The following is a 20,333-nucleotide window of genomic DNA, read 5'->3' as shown; positions in this document are numbered from 1 at the left end:
TCTAGACTGTTCTCAGTGGTAGCAGATGACAGAACAAGGAGTAATGGTCTCATGTTGCAGTGGGGGAGGTTTAGGTTGGATATTAGGAAAACCTTTTTCACTAGGAGGGTGGTGAAGCACTGGAATGGGTTACCTAGGGAGGTGGTGGAATCTCCTTCTTTAGAGGTTTTTAAGGTCAGGCTTGACAAAGCCCTGGCTGGGATGATTTAGTTGGGAATTGGTCCTGCTTTGAGCAGGGGGTTGGACTAGATGACCTCCTGAGGTCCCTTCCAGCCCTGATATTCTATGATTCTATTATTCTAATCTTGGAATCTATGAAAACCTACCCAGTGTTTGCTTGTTTATTTGTTTTTTCCCCAAAGGCTAGCACAATACCTTGGTGTCTTTGTTCTGCATTTGAATATTATCTGAACTCCAGACACCAACCCCATATTGAGAGGTTGGGGGAAACTTGTTCTCTCAGCTTCAGCCAATCTCTAGTAATATCTTCAATCCCTGTGTGTTTCTAATTCAGAAGTTGCTTGACTCTCTTTCTGGTGTGTGGAAAGTGGAAGAGGGCCAAGACTAAAACAGGGTTCAAAAAAGAACTAATAAATTCATGGAGGATAGGGCCATCAATTGCTATTAGCCAGGATGGGCAGGGATGGTGTCCCTAGCCTCTGTTTGCCAGAAGCTGGGAATGGGTGAGAGGGGATGGATCACTTGCTTACCTGTTCTGTTCATTCTCTCTGGGGCAACTGGCATTGGCCACTGTTGGAAGACAGGATACTGGGCTAGATGGACATTTAGTCTGACCCAGTGTGGCCATTCTTATGCTACAGTTTCTAGCTCAACAGAAATCACTTCTGGAGCTTTTCTCAAAGTTGGAGGCTCTAGGAACACATGAAGTCCAAGGATGACTACAAACAACAATCACAAGTACAAAGTCTTATCTGTACTACAAGTTTGTTTAATCCATTTTTTAATCTACAAAAGGCATTTGCCCATTTTCTTCTGTTATATGCAAGAATAATTTTCTCACCTATTACTTCTTTAATTTATTGATAAAACCTTGTTATGAGCAGTTGGAAATGATGGTGCATAGGTCTCTCTCTGTTAGGCCACATGGTTGCATGCATCTACATGGTGCCATTTGCCAGACTCCACTTATGGTGTCTGCAAACTTGGTGCCACTCGATTTATCAACCGAGCAGGGACCACATCGACTCCAGCTTACGGTTCCCACCAGAGTTATCTCCTCCCTTGCTTAGTGGTCGAATCTGGAAAGTCCTATGGGGACTTCTTTCAGCCCTCCTATGCCTAGGACCACCCTTGTTACAGACGTCTCCCTTCTGGGATGAGGGGCACTCATCTGAACAACTACACTGCTCAGGGTTCCTGGACCCCATGAGAGGCCAGGCTACATATAAACTTACTGGAACTGAGGGCGGTCTGCCTTGTGTGCAAGGCCTTCCTTCCCTTCATGCTGGACAATATCACTGCGATGGTGTATATAAACAAACAGGGAGGAGCAAGATCTCATCCCCTCTGTCCTGAAGCTGTCAGTCTTTGGAATTGGTGTGTTAAGCACCACATCACAATGCAGGCTGTATACCTCCTGGGTATTCACAACGCCCTTGCAGGCAAGCTAAGCAGAAGATTCTCTGCAGATCATGAATGGGAGATTCATGACTCAGTCCTAACCATGATATTTACACAATGAGGTGCTCACTATGGGACCTCTTTTCATCCTAGATGAACAGAAAGCTTCTCCTATGTTGGTTTAGGGGAGCCATAGGTCGCAACTCCCAGGGTGCTGCTCTCCTGCTGTCTTGGATGGATGGCCTCAGATCCTCCTTTCCTCCTATTCCCCCCCCCCACACACACACTCCCACAAGTTATAGAGAAAATATGCAGTGACAAAGTCAATATCATTCTCATAGTACCTTACTGGACCAGACAGTTCTGGTTCATGGAACTTCTAACCATGTCCACCCACCCATTTATCAGGACCACCCATTTCTGGATCTCCTAATCCAGCATAGGAGGAAAATCAACCACCCCAACCTGGCTCATTCCACTTTATGGCCTGGTGTTTGGATGAGCATCGGAAATAGAATGCTTATGCTCTGCCCCCATTCAGGAAATCCTTAACCAAAGTAGAAAGGATTCCACTAGAACCTGCTACCTCACCAAATGGAGGCACTTTTTGGCCTGGGCATGACTCCACCAACATTTACTAGATACTATGGGCATTCTGGCTGTTCTGGACTCGCTCCCATTCTTGAAGAATTCAGGTCTAGCTCTTAGTTTGCTGCACCTAGCACCAGTGAAAAGATGTTACGATTTATGAAGGTCTTGATCAGGTCCTTCCCACCAATCCTTAAACCTATGCCTCAATGGGACCTTAACCTTGTCCTGTTGACACTCACAGGACCACCCTTCGAACCTGTGGCAACATGTGGCATGACCCACCTGTCCATGAAGGTGGTGTTTTTAGTGGCCATCACTTCAGCCAAGGGGGTCAGTGAGCTAGAAGCCATCATCGCAGACCCTCTCTGTACAGTGTTTCACAAGAGAAATTTTCCCTTGGATACATTCCAGATTTCTTCCCAAGATTGATTCTGAGTTTCACATCAATCAAGTAATACACTTACTTGTATTTTTCCCGAAACCCCATGCTTCCTCCGAAGAGAAGAGATTCACTCCCTTGACGTCCAGTGCACCCTGGTGTTCTATCTTCAAAGAACCAAATCCATTAGAAATCTCTGAGATTTTTTACTGCCATAGCAGAAAGATTGTGCAGGCAAGCCATATACTCCCAGAGAATTTCTAAGTGGGTTTTGGGATGCATCTTTAGAGTGCTACAGAATAGCAAGAATTCCTGCCTCTATAGCATCCCTATCTGATGTCCCAGGGCAGCAACTTGGAGTTCTGTTCACATGTTTGCAACATACTATGCTCTAGTCAGGCATCAGCTGTGGATGCAGTGGTAGGAATGGCAGTATTGCAAGCATCTTTGTTGCCAGCTTCCTCGCACCTTCCTGCAGTCTGAACATTGCTTGCCAATCACCCAGGTATGGAATACACAGAGGGACCATCACTTGAAAAAGAAGTGGAGGTTACTTACTGTTACTGGAGGTTCTTCGAGATGTGTGGTCCCTAGCTGTATTCCACTACTTGCCCTCCCTCCTCTCTGCTTCAGATCCTGTTGGATTTGTAATAAGAAGAAGAACTGGAGAAGTGTTGACTTGCATTGACTCTTATACCCTCAGTCAAGAGTACAGATAGGGACCACATATCTCTTAGAACCTCCAGTTACGGTAAGTAACCTCCACATCAGGGATGGATGGTCACACTCCACTCTTTACTGGATTAACTGATTTTTGATTTTTGCTGCCTCCAGGTGAGAATCACCCCTGTCACACAGCCTGGAACTCCCCAGATGGATGGCAACACCTGTCACAATGTTGTTTCTGAGGTACCTGAACCACCTTTCCACCATCATTGAGGCAGTGCAGGGCTGGAGTTAAGGCCCCAGGTCCTTGCCCTTTCTCTGACTGTCCTCTGTGTTGGACTTGCAGGTGATCTATGAAATAGAGTTCAATGGGACCCATGGAATCCAGAATGTCTCTGTCCAGCTTAAAGTGACCAGTGTCTCTGGGAACTCTCTGCAGCAGCGGTTCACACTTCAGTTCTGGGTCAGTGCCCTAGTTTCACATGGATCCTTCCAAGGGCTGGGGTTAGTGTCCTGACTTCATTTGAGTCCTTGGGTGAGGAGATCTGGTTAGTACCATGAGAGCATGTGGACCTTGAGGGATCAGGGGTCAAAATCCCAGTCTTATACGGGTCCTGTGGGGTATTGGGGATAGTGTTTTGGTCTTGGGTAGGTCCTCAAGGTAGGGACAGGTGAGCTGAGTGCCCTGGTCTTGTGCAGGGTTGGAGGGGGTTGGTGTCCTGCTCTTGGATGGTCTCTGGGGGAGGGGAGGGAAGAGATCAGGGTCAATATTTTTGTCCCAGGCATGTTATGTAAAGAGAGGATAGGAGGCAGTGCTGAATTTCACTTGTTCTGAGCAGAGCTGCTGGTGTCCTTTCCAGATGCTACTTGACCTGTGCCCTGGCAGTGGGGGATGGGAATTGCCCTGAAGGGTCAGTGACCTTTTCCAGCTCCTTAGGTTCTAAGGCTGGAGGACAAAGCTGGAAAATATTAAATCTGTCTGTAAGTTAGTACTGGAGAGGCCCACTCTTGTGCCAAGTGGCTACAGTATAATGTGGGAGGTGTGAGGTTGTTTGGTTGACTCAGAACAACAGACGCTTGTTGAGGTAGTCGCCAAAACCCCTCTCCAGTGAGGACGGTGTAATAAGTGTGTGTTTGAGGGGGAGAATATCAGTGACCCAAAACTTCAGGGCTGTGGAAGGGCAAGGGTGAGTTCTTCCTTTGAGTATCCTCTGCATATTCCCATTCATGGGAATGCTCTGACCAGAGCAGCCTGAACGGTAAAATTCTACTAGAAGTAGCCATTGGAGCATCCACGCACCTCCCTTGCTCGTCCCACTTCTCCCCCCCAAAAAAACCTCCCTCCCCAATTCCAGACGTTCTAGGGCAAGGATTTAAAAGGAGCATGGCGCTCCATTGCCTCAGTGCCTTCAGCTGTGGCCAGCTGGACGGTTACATTGTTGCTATAGGATCCTTTCAGAACCTATAAGTAGATAGGCAGTTTGTATAGGTTAGTTGGTACATAAGTTCACAGGGTTACACAAAGGATAACATGACAGACCAGAAGGCTAAGAAGCCTGGATTCAAAAGATGCAACTGGTGCCCAGGTGTATTCCTAGCATCAGGCACATATCCCAGATGCTTGAAGTGTTTGGGGGAAGGGCATTCTCCCTCTAAATGTCCAAACTTCTCATCATTTATCACAAGGGCAAAGAGAGACAAAACCGGCTCAAGGCAATTTTATTGCATGAAGCACTGAAGTGGCAGCTTGTTTCCAGATACTGGCTTCAGCCCCACCTCTGCCTCCAGCCAACTGTGCAGAGAAGAAGTGAGATTCAGCTTCTATGTCAGGCACGGTATGCAAGAGAGATGTCAGGATCTGAAAAAATGGTCTGGATCAGTGACAGACTCTGTTTCCAGAGCTGTCCCATTTCAGAGAGACTCAGCTGCGGTACCGAGGAAAAATTTGCAGCCCTCCTCGGTGTCAGCCTTATTACAAAGAGTCAATCTGTGTGAGAAGGACATACCAGGACAGAATCTCATTTATAGAGCCAGGCTCTGATTTAAGCTCTCAGTGCAGTGCTAGGAGCCATTCCTCTATGGATCCAACAAGACTGGATCCAGAGGAGCCTGTCATGAGGGTGAGATTTATGGAGCCAATTAAGAGAACTCAGGAGGGTTTGTTAACTAGCACTGCTCTGCATAGTATTACCGTTAAGCAGTAAAGAGATAAGCAGTGCGAGGTAATATCTTTTTTTCTGGACCAACTTGTGTTGGTGAGAGAGACAAGCTTTTGAGCTACACAGAGCTCTTCCTGAGGTCTGGGAAAGGTACTCAGAGTGTCACAGCTAAATACAAGGTTGAACAGATAGTTTAACATAAGTAGTTATTACATTTTCTAAGGGACCATTGAAGGTGAAGTGGCCCGTTATCACCCTTGTAGTCCTAGGACTGCACCACTGGACAAATGCATCACAGAACCAATGATATACCTGAGATACATTGATGATATTTTTATCCTCTGAACAGATGGCTTAAACTCCCTCATAGATTTCCACCACAACTTCAACCACCACTACCCATCCATCAAACTCTCTCTGGAACAGTCCCACACTAGCATCAACTTCCTTTACACCATAATCAGCTTCACCCTACAGACAACTATATACAAGGAACCCACAGATCATGACACCTATCTTCATAGATCCAGTAGCCAACCCAAACACACTAAGAACTCTGTTATCTACAGCCAGCCACTCACATACCATAGAATATTGTCTGAGGAGCAAGTCCAGGGTATACACCTTAAAACACTCAAAACTGCCTTCACCAAACAAGGGCACTCCCAGAGAAGTAGAGTGCATCATAGAATGGGCCACCCAAATACCCCAAGAGAACCTGCTTAAATACAGAAATAAAACCCACTCTGACCACACACCCTCGTTGTCACCTACCACCTCACGCTGGAACCCATATCGGCTATCGTCAAATTAAAACCCATACTTGATGGGGACTCCACCCTGAAAGAAATCTTTCCTGAACCCTCTTTTTTGGCCTACAGACAACCTCCCCGCAACCTCTCCTAGCTCAACAGAAGCAAGCTCCCCACAGACCAGGACACACTAACTCAAAGTGGCACCAGACGCTGCTGGAACAACAGATGCAAAACCTGCAGACATATCTCCATTGCTACAATGATCAACACCCCCCCACATCACAGCTTTCAAGACATGTGGGTCTTACACATGCCTATCACAACTTCGGGGGGTACCTCATCCAGTGCACTAAATGACCCAATAACTATGTGGGTGAAAGCAGACAATCACTACGCTCTTGAATGAACTCACACAGGAAAATAATAGACAACAATACCACATCACCTATGGCTGAACACATTCAACAAAGTGATCACTCTATATCTGACCTATCAGTCTTGATCCTCACAGAAAACCTGCACACCACTTTCAAAAGACAAGCCTGGGAGCTTAAATTCATAACTTTGCTAGATACTAAAAGTCATGGTCTTAAATACAGACACTGGATTTATGACTAATTACAACAATCTGTAACCCAATAATCCCTCTTGTAGTTCTGTGACTACAGGGGTGTTAATGGGTCACTTCACCTTGAATGGTCCCATAGCATATATTCTATCTGTTCGACCTTGTATTTAGCTGTGACACTCTGAGACCTTTTCCAGACCTCAGGAAGAGCTCTGTGTAGCTCAAAAGCATGTTTCTCTCACCAACAAAAGTTGGTCCAATAAGGGATATTGCTTCATTCACTTCATTCATTGTCTCTCTAATATCCTGGGACTGACATGGCTACAGCAACCTGTATACAACAGTGTTAGAGCAGTGATTCATCAGGTGGATCTGTCTATGGCTGTACTGACAATTGAGCCAGTTACTGTATCTCAGAACACGTCAGGTGTGTTACTACGATCAGTCAGGCTGACTGCTTCTCTGAGAGTCAGCCAAGAACTGGAAAGGGTCAGGAGCTCTCTGCTGCTGCATCCTACAAAACCCCTTTGGCATTCATGGAGAAGAACTTCTCTCCGCTCTCCTTTTCCAGGAGGTTGTTGTGTCCCATCTGAGCTGAAAATGGATTGGGGCCAGAAGAGGGAGGTGGATCACAGATCAGAATCAGGGAAAGCTTCTTATTATCAGTTCAGTGCTGGCCTTCTGGATCCGCAGGCACAGAGAGATTTCCAACCAGATCCATCAGTAGGGTTTTGGCCTGGGTGGCATCTATCTCCTTGGTAAGGTGGCCTCACTGGCTATTTCTGGCCCCTTATCAGGAAGGGCAGAGTTCAGACCTTCAGCAAGACAGTATCAGGAGGACATTCAGTTGTTATATCCAAAGGATAGGGACCAACCAATGCCGCTTACTCAGAACAAGTCACCTATAGAAATAGGTGAAATATTCAGTGAGGAGGAACTGGAGCTGGGAGAGTCTGATTCAGAATTAAGGGATGTGCCTTCTCTGGATGAAAATGTGGGGACATCTCAGTATCATCACCATCTGAAGATGCTGTAGCCTTTCATGAGTTAATATTGCGAATGTCAAAGATGTTAGATATTCCTTCTGTTTTTGTGGTGGAATCATTGCATCCTATCTTCAATGTCTTTGGGGCAGTGGCTAGTCAATGAGTCACACTTCTCTTGTTAGAGGGAATATTCAGTCTGGAATATTCAGACCATTCAGCCTCTATGTAAGAAGGAAGATAAATTATGTAAGTTCCCGCAAAGAAATACTGTGCTTCATGCTCATCTGCCTCTTAATTTGTTGATAGTCGAAGTGGTACTTCACAGTGGTACTTCACAGAAAAGGTGCCCAAGTTCACTTTACTCCATCAGATGAGGAAAGGAAGAGACTGGATATAGTAGGAAGAAAAATATTTTCTTCAGCTGCATTAAACATGCTCATGTCCAGCTACGAAGCTGTCGTGGCTGGGTACCAATACCATTTCTGGAGCAAAATGTCCTCTTTTCTTAACTTTGTGTTCCTCTGGAAGTGCATTATCAAATGCTGTTTTGACTGAAGGACTGAATGTTGTCAAGCAACAGTTGAAAGCAGCTTTTGACTCCTCAGATACTTCAGCAAGGTCAGTAGCTTTGGCTGCCTCACTAAGAAGAGACACACTGTTAAGACCAATGGGATTCCCTCATGAGACACAAATGAGGATCGAGGACCATCCATTTGAAGGAGAAGGTCTGTTTATTATTCAGACTGATGAGGTATTAGAGAAGATGAAAAATGTAAGATCTTTTGCTAGATCTTTACGTTTCTTTAATACAGGGAAGAGGCCATATTCAATTCCCATTACACAGGTATCTAAAGTAATATGCCTTCTTCATCTCCTTCACTTCATTACAATTATCAGAGAAGGGCATACCCTTTCTAACCGCAATATTATTCCCCACACCACCAACTACAACAGAGAAAGAAATTTAAGCCTCGCAATAACAAAGGGATTGTTTCATCTTTGTTCTCTGCAGTTCATCTAAGACATCAGATTTGACATGAGAACTCAGAGCTTCAAGCCAGTCCACCTGGGCATTGTTTATCCATAGTTTGGAGTCCAGCAGTCCAGTTTTTATTACCAATGGGAGTTAATAACATCAGACAGATGGATTTTAGAAGTTATTTCATGCATGTACATAATTCAATTCAAAACCTTTTCTCACAACAATCCACCTGCTTCATATCTGGGCAGAGATCAAAGTAATCTCAATTTGTTCAAAAATGAAGGTTAAGTCTCTGCTCCAGTTAGGTGCAATACAGGTAATTCCATGAGATCATAGAGGGAAGGGGTTTTACTCATGTTTTTTTCTAATCCCCAAAAAAGATGGAGGCCCTTCACCTTATTTTGGATTTAAGCAGATTAAACACGTATATAAAGAAATTATGTTTCTACATGCTGCCTCTAACTTAGGTAATATTCTTTCACTCCAGGGTTGGTTTGCAGCTGTGGATTTAAAAGACGCGTACTTGCACATTTCATTCTATAAGACCATGTCAGTGGTTTGTTGTTGAAGAGGACCATTTTCACTACAAGGTCCTCCCTTCCAGGTTGTCCACAGCACTTCGGGTGCTTACAGAATGTCTGTCTGGTGAAGGAGCATACCTAATGCTCAGTACCTGATGCTCAATACCTCAATACCTAATTAGTTCTGCACTTAGGACAGAAGAATCCCATGCACTGCTACAGACTAGGGACCGAATGGCTAGGCAGCAGTTCTGCAGAAAAGAATCTAGGGCTTACAGTGGACGAGAAGCTGGATATGAATCAACAGTGTGCCCTTGTTGCCAAGAAGGCTAACAGCATTTTGGGCTGTATAAGTAGGGACATTGCCAGCAGATCGAGGGACGTGATCATTCCCCTCTATTTGGCATTGGTGAGGCCTCATCTGGAGTACTGTGTCCAGTTTTGGGCCCCACACTACAAGAAGGATGTGGAAAAATTGGAAAGAGTCCAGCGGAGGGCAACAAAAATGATTAGGAGGCTGGAGCACATGACTTACGAGGAGAGGCTGAGGGAACTGGGATTGTTTAGTCTCCAGAAGAGAGGAATGAGGGGGGATTTGATAGCTGCTTTCAACTACCGGAAAGGGGGTTCCAAAGAGGATGGATCTAGACTGTTCTCAGTGGTAGCAGATGACAGAACAAGAAGTAATGGTCTCAAGTTGCAGTGGGGGAGGTTTAGGTTGGATATTAGGAAAACCTTTTTCACTAGGAGGGTGGTGAAGCACTGGAATGGGTTACCTAGGGAGGTGGTGGGATCTCCTTCCTTGGAGGTTTTTAAGGTCAGGCTTGACAAAGCCCTGGGTGGGATGATTTAGTTGGGGATTGGTCCTGCTTTGAGCAGGGGGTTGGACTAGATGATCTCCTGAGGTCCCTTCCAACCCTGATATTCTATGATTCTAAGAAGGCAGGGGATGTATGTATATCCATACCTAGACAACTGGTTAATAAAAGTGTCATCCAAGGAAGGGATCTTACTACATGTATATCAGATATGTTCACCGTTTGTCAGTCTGGGATTACAGATAAATTGGGAAAAGTCATGTCTAAACCCTACTCAAGGGACTCTTTATAGGAGCAATCTTGCATTTATCTGTGGAGAAAGCTTTTCTCTCAGAGGTGAGATATATCAAAATAAACATATCTCCTCTTCCAGTTACCAAGACAACCGTTCAGTTGCTGGGTCTATTGGCGTTAACCACAGCAGTGACTCCCTATGCTCATCATCAGATGAGAGACCTTCAGCACTGGTTAGCAAAGAACTATGAACCAGTGTAGATGATGTGCATTGAAAAATATTAATTCCACAACAAGTGCTAATGGGATGGACAGACAATCAAAATGCAATGAAGTGTACACTTTTCTGTTCCCCATAACATCAGTTACAGTGGTCACCGATGCTCCTACCTCAGGAGGGGGAACCCATTTGAACAATGAATCGTTGGAAAGAGATCATTGGTCACTAAAGGAAAGGAATGTACATAACAATATTTTAGAACTGAGAGCAATAGATTAGCTCTCTGGTCTTTTCTACTTCAAATCAAAAACAAAGCAGTTGAGGTAGTAACCTACGCTAGGACAGCGTTATATTATCTAAACAAGCAAGCGGGGGACTCACTCTGTGGAATTATGCAGGGAGGCCAAGAGTCTTATTAAGTACTCTATAGAACATGATATTAATCCAGTAGCAATTCACATGGCAGGAGAACAGAACACTCTTGTAAATCATCTGAGTAGATCATCAGGTCAGATCCACGAATGGAAGGAAGAAGTAGTGAATCACCCCTTCCGTTTATGGGGGGAACCCAATAATAGACTTGTTTGCATCCCGCAGCAACAGGAAATATCAGAGCTATTGTTCTAGGGCAGGCAGAAACAAGGAATTGGTACTGAACGCTTTTCTAATACAGGGGGGTCAGGGCCTAAGGAATGCTTTTCCCTCATTTCCCCTCATTCAGAGAGTGATAAACAAGATACGACAGGGTAAAGCCTGGGTGATTTGAATAGCACCAGCATGACCCAGACAGCAATGGTAGCCGGCTTTGGTACATCTGTCACTAGGATTAGTGGAACCTTTATCACTGATATTGGACTTGTTGATGCAATAAACAGGGAAGGTCTATCATCTGAACTTTCAGTCCCTTCTCTTGACTGCATGAGGAATAGACCTTTAGAGGTGCTAGAAGAAAGCCTTTCATTAGAAGTACACATTGTACTGTTAATTCTAGAAAGGAATTCACATGGATGTGCTGTAGTCTTAAATGGAATAGGTTTCTATTGTGGATTTCCATGTATAATGTGGATCCTTATATGGCATCAATTAATTATATATTAGCATTAATTGTATCTTAAGAAGACACCTCTTTCATTATCTTCAGTTAAGATTAATCTCTCAGCCATATCATGTATCCGTAGAGGGAAAATCAGTTTTTACTAATGATGAAATTTAGAGGTTTTTAAAAGGCCTTTGTATCCTCCAATTTTGTATCCTATAATTTGTATCCTCCAATAAGAATTCCTATGCCCTTCTAGGATCTGAATGTATTACTAGCATAAATAATGAGACTTCCCTTTGAACCTCTAGGACAGGGGTGGGCAAACTACGGCCTGGGGGCTGCATCCAGCCCTTCAGACGTTTTAATCCGGCCCTCAAGCTCCTGCCGGGGAGCGGGGTCCAAGGCTTGCCCTGCTCCAGTGCTTCAGCCAGGGGCTTGCCCTGCTTTGAGCATGCTGAGGCTCCGCGTGGCTCCCAGAAGCAGCGGCATGTCCCCCCTCTGGCTCCTATGCATAGGGACAGCCAGGGGGCTCCAAACTCTGCCCCTGCCCCAAACGCCGCCCCCGCAGCTCCCATTGGCCGGGAACTATGGCCAATGGGAGCTGCAGGGGCGACGTCTGCGGACGGGGCAGCGCACCGAGCCGCCTGGCTGTGCCTCGGTGTAGGACCCGGAGGGGGGACATGCCGCTGCTTCCAGGAGCTGCTTGAGGTAAGCGCTGCCTGGAGCTTGCACTCCTTATCCCGCACTGATCCCGCTCCTGCCCGCCGAACCCCTTGGTCCCAGCTCAGAGCACCCTCCTGCACCCCCAAACCCTCATCCCCAGTCCCACCCCAGAGCCTGTACCCCTAGCCGGAGCCCTCCCCCTCCTCCCCCCGCACCCATGCCTCAGCCCGGAGCCCCCTCCCACACCCTGAATTCCTCATTTCTGGCCCCACCCCAGAGCCCGCAACCCCCAGCCGGAGCCCTCACCCCCTCCCGCACCCCAACTCCCAATTTCGTGAACATTCATGGCCCACCATACAATTTCCATACCCAGATGTGGCCCTCGGGCCAAAAAGTTTGCCCTCCCCTGCTCTAGGGAGCTGGTCTTTATTTCACCTATCTGTAAAAACTCTGTTTTAGCAATCCCTTCTGCCAGGTGCGTAAGTCAATTGCATGCATTAATGCTGATCCACCATTCAGTGTGTTTCATAAGGATAAAGTGGTTCTTTGCACTCATTCTAAGTTTTTACCAAAAAAAGTCTCCAATTTTGACATAGAACAATCTATAGTTTTACCATTCCCCCCCCCCCCCAAACTCATGATGGGGAAGTTAAATTACACTTATTAGTTATGAGGAGAGCATTATCTTTTTACTTAGGCCATGTCTACACTAGCACTTACGTTGGCAAAACGTTTATCACTCAGGGGTGTGGAAAAAACACACTCCTGGACGACATAAGTTTTGCCACCATAAGTACTTATTTGCACAGCTCCATGTCGGTAGGAGATGCTCTCTCGCTGACATAGCTACCCTCGCTCATTGAGCTGGTTTTATTATGTTGATGGGAGAGCTCTCTCCTGTCAGCATAATGCAGCTACACAAGTGCTCTTACAGCAGCACAACTGTATTGATACAGCTGTGGTGCTGTAAGCTTGTAAGTGTAGACATGGTGTTAGACAGGGCTAAACAATTTAGACCGTGCTCAAGGCTGTTTAGAGCTTAGAGACCAAAAAACAAGGGTAAAGGCATTTCTGTACAGATTTTAGGCGGGTTAGGCTAGGTATTTATGTTCTTATGCTCAATTTATAAGATTAATAAGAACATAAGAACAGCCATACTGGGTCAGACCAATGGTCCATCTAGGCCCAGTATCCTGTCTTCTGACAGTGACCAATGTCAGCTGCTTCAGAGGGAATGCACAGAACAGGGCAATTATTAAGTGATCCATCCCCTGTCGTCCAGTCCCAGCTTCTGGCAATCAGAGGCTTAGGGACATCCAGAGCATGCGATTGAAGAGATTATCCTTTCTTCAAGGCATCAAAACTCATTCAACTAGATCAAAGTCAACTTGCATGGCTTTCCCTAAACATATTCCTCTCGTAGAGACAGGTAGAGCAACAACTTGGAGTACTGTCCACATTTTTACTAAACATTACTCTTTAGACTTGGAATCTAGATCGGAGGCGAAGTTTGGTAGGGCAGTCCTCCATTCCTTGTTTAACTAGAACTTTGGGTCCTACCATCCCAGGTCAAAGTACTGTTTATTAATATATCCCGTGAGTGGGAATATGCAGAAGACACTCAAAGGAAGAAACGAGGGTTACTTATGTGTGACCAAGGTTCTTTAAGATGGACTCTGCATAGTCATACTCCATGCCTCCCTTTCCCCACTGCCTTAGAGCCCTACTTACCAAAAGGCTTGGGGTCACGGGGGAAGGCATTGAGGCGGGTGAGTGCCACACTCCTTTTTAAGCCTTGCCCTGGAATGTCCAGAGTTTGGGAGGGGAAGGAGGCAAGGGAGGCATGCGGCTGCTCCAACTGCTACTGCTAGTAGAATTTTACAGTTTAGGTCGCACCACTCGGAGCATTCCAATGAGTTGAATATGTAGCATCCATCTCAAAGAAACTGGGTTACAAGTAAATAAGTTCATTTCTGGAGAACCACCTAACTCCCAATGGAGACAGCGTAACATGGATCATAAGTGTGATTATAGAATTCCTCAGGCTCTAGTACACTTTGTTGCAGAAAAATCTTAGGCAGTGGGAGTCTGATGCTTCAGGAAGTGTCTCTGGGGCATGGGTACCCAAGTGTCAGGGCAGGCTGCAGTTTGGCTTGCCAGCTCCTAGGTTGCAGAGGTGCTGGTTAAGTATGGAAGAGGATTCTGAGACAGACCAAGGTAGGGGTTTTGTTTTTAATGAGACTTTTAATAGGGTGATTTTAAAAAAAAAACACCTTTAGTCACACTCAGCCCTGCCATAAGTAGGCTTGACTCCCTTGTCTGAAAAAGAGTTTTCCTGTTTATCCCATGGCTGAATTATTTAGGGTGGGAGGGATAGCTCAGTGGTTTGAGCATTGGCCTGCTAAATCCAGGGTTGGGAGTTCAATCCTTGAGGGGGCCACTTAGGGATCTGGGGCAAAATCAGTACTTGGTCCTGCTAGTGAAAGCAGGGGGCTAGACTCAATGACCTTTCAGGGTCCCTTCCAGTTCTAGGAGATAGGATATCTCCATTTATAAAATATATATATAAAAAAAAATTTGATCAGTTGTGCTGAATGAAGGTCTGATCTACCTGGTGCTGATGGTGTCACTTCCCTTTGTAATATTTTCTTTCCTTCTCTCCTGCTTTTCTCTTCTGCTTGCCTCTCAGCAGAGCAGGACCCCATCGTATACCTTGCCAAGAAGTGGAAACCCTGGCTATATCATTGGGGCACCACTCTTGTCTCTAAACAGTGGTGTCAGGCAGCAAGTATCCTTTCTGATATCAGGTTTTACCTGTCACCATCACCTTCTAGCGTGGCTGTACCCTTTAGATTTTGGATTAACTGGGGAAGTGTTACGTGAGTGTCACATTGCAGCTTTTGTCTAACCTTTCCCTTGGGGATAATGGGAAAGGTTCTTTGACAGGGATCTCCAGACGTTCCTCTACACATGAAACACCCTCCCTAAGCTCATCCATTAGGTCATCACCCTCTCCCTGTTCAACTCCCTCCTGAAGACCCACTTCTACAAGAAATTAACCGGCTGACTATAGCAACATTGTGAATACTAAGGAATATCTATGTAGTTAACACAGTGCTTGTTTGGTTTTTTGGGTATCTGCCAAGAGATAGCCATGTTCCACTTTGGGTGCTTTCCCGTACCCTTTGTCCATTTCTCTGTGTATTTCTTCAGAGAAAGGACCATGTTTGGGAAGCATTGGAAAGCACTGCTGGAAACAAATAACTGATAATAATATTGAAGGTTTCTTGACCATGACTGGATTGGAATCATGTGTAAGAGTTAAGGGGGATTTTAGGGATTCTCTAACTTTGTTGAGGGTGTCACTGGCATGTTTGAGTGGGTATTTCTTTGGTCACAGTGGTTAACTTGGTTAGGGGTGGGTTAGGTACATGTGCTACAATAACTGGCACTGTTGGTAGGAGGTTGCTACTAATTAAAGGATGATCTTGTTGAGGACTGGTTTAGTAACCCATGGTGTTTAACTTCTCTTCTATTTGACTTCTTGACACATAGCCCCTTCCCTCAGGTGACTATCTTACAGAGCCAGGGTGATGGAATATGCTCTCAGACTCTCAGGTACAAGGTACAGTTTGGAATGAATGTGAGGACAAGCTGCCAGCTCAGGTAACTATTTCCACCATTCCTTCCTCCCCAATCCTCAGACAAGTTTGCAAGGCTTGGGTAGCACCCTCTCCTGTCATTGCCACACAGGGTTTGCAGGGCTCAGGTTGTGCTGTAGAGCTCATGTAGTATCTTCCTCGTAATTCCCCACATGGGGCTCGGATAATCTTTCCCACACATGCTTGAAGGGTTTGAGCATCACTAGAGACAAGGAACCTCTACAAGAGACGGCCCTTCAGAGCATCTTGAACACTATTAATTGTGGAGGTCTGTTGGAGAGGTTCTGAGGCTGCAGTTCTAAGCATGTATTTCACAGCACAATACAGGAATGCAGGGCTTGGATTCGAGGAGTAGTAGTATAATTAGGCTTGAAAGGATTAGATTTTTATTATTCAATATCACTAAAGATCCATTTTGCACCATATACACACAAACTGATGAAAAATATTTCCATTGATAATAATGGACATTTACAGATAGGCAAAGTAAAACAAGTGCTACTTAAGAGTTTGATTTGAAGCTATTTACTTTGTATGTTTTGACATGTGATGTTGACAATGTGTGTTTTAATGGTTATAAAGCTTGAATTTTTTGAATCTCAAGATCTGCTTGTGATGGGTTCGGTCACAGAGATCCCCTTGGGACTGTCACCTGATGTACTGAAATTACCTCTGAGCCCATTTTCCCTGCCAGCTTGGGACTCCAGAACCCCGCCTTGTTGAGCCAGACACACTAGCCTGCTGCAACACAGACCCAGGGTCTGGGCCATGTCCCCAAAGCTGCAGACTTTAACTAAAAACAGCTCAGCATGTTACCTGTCTCCAGCACCCAGACACCCAGCTCCCAATGGGATTCATACCCCAAAGAAATCCGTTTTACTCTGTATAAAGCTTATACAGGGTAAATTCATAAATTGTCTGCCCTCTATAACATTGATAGAGAGATATGCACAGCTGTTTGCTCCCCCTGGTATTAATCACTTACTCTGGGTTTACTAATAAACAAAAGTGATTTCATTAAGTATAAAAAGTAAGATTTAAGTGGTTTCAAGTAATAACAGACAGAACAAAATAAGTCACAAAAGCAAAATAAAACAAACTCGCAAGTCTAAGCCTAATACATTAAGAAACTGATTACAGGTAATATCTCACCCTCAAAGATGTTCCAATAAGCTTCTTTCACAGACAAGACCCCTTCCTAGTCTGGGCCCAATCCTTTCCCCAGTACAGTCTTTGTTAGATCCAGCAGACATCTCTGGTGGTAAGCAGGGGTTTTCTCATGACTGGCAGCCCCCATTGTCTTGCTACACCCCCTTTTATAGCTTTTGCATAAGGCGGGAATATTTTGTGTGTGCTTGTCCCCACCCCTGCCTCATCAATGGAAAAGTACTAGGATTAAGGTAGATTCCAGTATTATGTGACATGATCACATGTCACTGTAAGGCCCCTCGTCTCCATTCTTCCTGGGTTGGCCCACATGTACACAAGAAGGTTTGCAGGTAAATAAACCATTTACAAACAATTGTCCTAGTCAAGGAGAGCCATCAAGATTCTAAACCACCATTAATGGCCCACACTTTGCATAATTACAATAGGACTTCAGAGTTATACTTCATATTTCTAGCTTCAGATACAAGAATGATACATGCATACAAACAGGAGAAATATATTCAGTAGGTTGTAACCTTTGTTATGATACCTTACAAGAGACCTCTTGCATAAAGTATATTCCAGTTACATCATATTCACACTCATAAGCATATTTCCATAAAACATATGGAGTGCAAAGTCACACTGCTGTCATTGTCTGACCACAACCGCATAATTTTCCACAACTGTGCAAATTTAAATGGAGAAAATTGAGAAAAATGCTTAAAAATAAAAATTGATTTCTGTAAAGTGGTATGTGTGTGTAAAATAACATAGGAATGGTCAGACCAATGGTCCATATACCCCCAGTAGCCTGTTTTCTGACAGTGCTCAATGCCAGATGCTTCAGAAGGAATGAACAGAACAAGGCAATCATCAAGTGATCCATCCTGTCTCCAATCCCAACATCTGGCAGTCAGAGGTTTAGGGACACCCAGAGCATAGGGTTGCATCCCTGCCCATCTTGGATAATAGCCATTGATGGACCTATCCTCCATGAACTTATTTAATTCTTTTTTGAACTCAGTTATACTTCTGGCCTTCAGCACATCCCCTGACAACATGTTCCACAGATTGACTTTGCGTTGTGTGAAGAAGTACTTCCTTATGTTTTGTTTTAAACCTGCTGCCTATTTATGCCATTGAGTGACTCTGGTTCTTGTGTTAGGTGAGGGTGTAAATCACACTTCCCTGTTCGCTTTCTCCACATCATTCATGATTTTATAGAGCTCTGTCATATCTCCCCCTTAGTCATCTCGTTTCCAAGCTTTTTAATCTGTCTTTGTGTGGAAGCTGCTCTATACCCCTTAGCATTTTTGTTGCCCCTCTCTGTACCTTTTTCATTTCTAATGTATCTTTTTATGAGATGGGGTGACCAGAACTGCAGTATTCAAAGTATCAGGGGGTAGCCGTGTTAGTCTGTATCTACAAAAACAACAAGGAGTCTGGTGGCACCTTAAAGACTAACAGACAACTACACACCACACCACAGAAACACCAACCCAGAAACCAATCCCTGTAGCAAACCTCGTTGCCTACTCTGTCCCCATATCTACTCTGGCGACACCATCAGAGGACCCAACCACATCAGCCACACCATCAAGGGCTCATTCACCTGCACATCCACTAATGTTATATATGCCATCATGTGCCAGCAATGCCCCTCTGCCATGTACATTGGCCAAACCAGACAGTCCCTCCGCAAAAGAATAAATGGACACAAATCGGACATCAGGAATGGTAACATACATAAGCCAGTAAGTGAACACTTCAATCTCCCTGGTCATTCTATTACAGATTTAAAAGTCACTATCATTGAACAAAAAAACTTCAGAAACAGACTTCAAAGAGAAACGGCAGAACTAAAATTCATTTGCAAATTTAACACCATTAATCTGGGCTTGAATAGGGACTGGGAGTGGCTGGCTCATTACAGAAGTAGCTTTTCCTCTCCTGGAATTGATACCTCCTCATCTATTATTGGGAGTGGACTACATCCACCCTGATTGAATTGGCCCTGTCAACACTGGTTCTCCACTTGCGAAGTAACTCCCTGCTCTCCATGTGTCAGTATATAATGTCTGCATCTGTAACTTTCACTCTATGCATCTGAAGAAGTGAGGTTTTTTCCCACGAAAGCTTATGCCCAAATAAATCTGTTAGTCTTTAAGGTGCCACCAGACTACTTGTTGTTTTTGTAGTATTCAAAGTGTGGTCCTACCATGGATTTATATAGTGACAGTATGATCTTTTCTCTCTTATTATATATCCCATTCCTCATGGTTCCTAGCATCTTGTTCACTTTTTTTGACTGCCGCTGCACACTGAGCAGATGTTTTCAGAGAACTATCCATGATGACTCCAAGATCTCTCTCTCTTTTTTTTTTGAGTGGTAACAGCTAATTTAGACTCCATCATTTTGTATGTATAGTTGGGATTATTTTTCCCACTGTTCATTACTTTGCATTTATCAACACTAAATTTCATCTGCCATTTTGTTGCCCAGTCACCCAGTTTTGTGAGATCCCTTTGTTACTCTTCACAATCTGCTTTGGGCTGCATTATCTTGAGTAATTTTGTATTATTGGCAAACTTGTCACCTCACTGTTTACGCCTTTTTCCAGATAATTTATGAATACGTTGAACAGCACTGCTCCAAGTACAGATCCCTGGGGGACATCACTATTTACCTCTCCCCATTCTGAAAACTGACCATTTATTCTGACCCTTTGTTTCCTGTCTTTTAACCAGTTACTGATCCATGAGAGGACCTTCCTTCTTATCCCATGACGGCTTACTTTGCTTAAGAGCCTTTGCTGAGGGACCTTGTCAAAGGCTTTCTGAAAGTCTAAGTAGACTGTTTCCACTGGCTCACCCTTGTCCACATGTTTGTTGACCCCCTCAAATAATTCTAATAGATTGGTGAGGCATGATTTCCCTTTACAAAAGCTATGTTGACTCTTTCCCAACAAATCCTGTTCATCTATGTGTCTGATCATTCGGTTCTTTACTATAGTTTCAATCAATTTGCCTGGTTCTGAATTTTGGCTTACTGGCCTATAATTGCCAGGACCAAATCTGGAGCCTTTTTAAAAAATTGGTGTCATGTTAGCTATCCTCCAGTCATCTGGTACAACAGTTGATTTAAATGATAGGTTACATACCACACTTTGTAGTTCTGCAATTTCATCTTTGAATTCCTTCAGAACTCTTTCATAGATTCTTATAGATTCATAGATTCATAGATTCTAGGACTGGAAGGGACCTCGAGAGGTCATCGAGTCCAGTACCCTGCCCTCATAGCAGGACCAACTACTGTCTAGACCATCCCTGATAGACATTTATCTAACCTACTCTTAA

General features: G+C 44.5%; 1 protein-coding gene across 1 annotated transcript in view; it reads left to right on the top strand.

Annotated features, from left to right (window-relative positions):
* Positions 1–20,333, top strand: part of TCTN3 (tectonic family member 3) — a 78,310-nt gene that overhangs the window by 35,463 nt on the left and 22,514 nt on the right. Inside the window, exons 6-9 of the mRNA XM_026651024.1 lie at positions 3,386–3,460; positions 3,564–3,680; positions 14,852–14,950; positions 15,731–15,828. Coding sequence (XP_026506809.1) covers positions 3,386–3,460; positions 3,564–3,680; positions 14,852–14,950; positions 15,731–15,828 — 389 coding nt within the window. The remainder of the gene's footprint in view (positions 1–3,385; positions 3,461–3,563; positions 3,681–14,851; positions 14,951–15,730; positions 15,829–20,333) is intronic.

Source organism: Terrapene carolina, unplaced genomic scaffold (assembly GCF_002925995.2).
Source record: "Terrapene carolina triunguis isolate 2854851 unplaced genomic scaffold, T_m_triunguis-2.0 Scaffold95, whole genome shotgun sequence".
NCBI lineage: Eukaryota > Metazoa > Chordata > Testudines > Emydidae > Terrapene > Terrapene triunguis.
The sequence above is the reverse complement of the archived record's forward strand: the minus strand, read 5'-3'. Positions and strand labels throughout refer to the sequence as shown.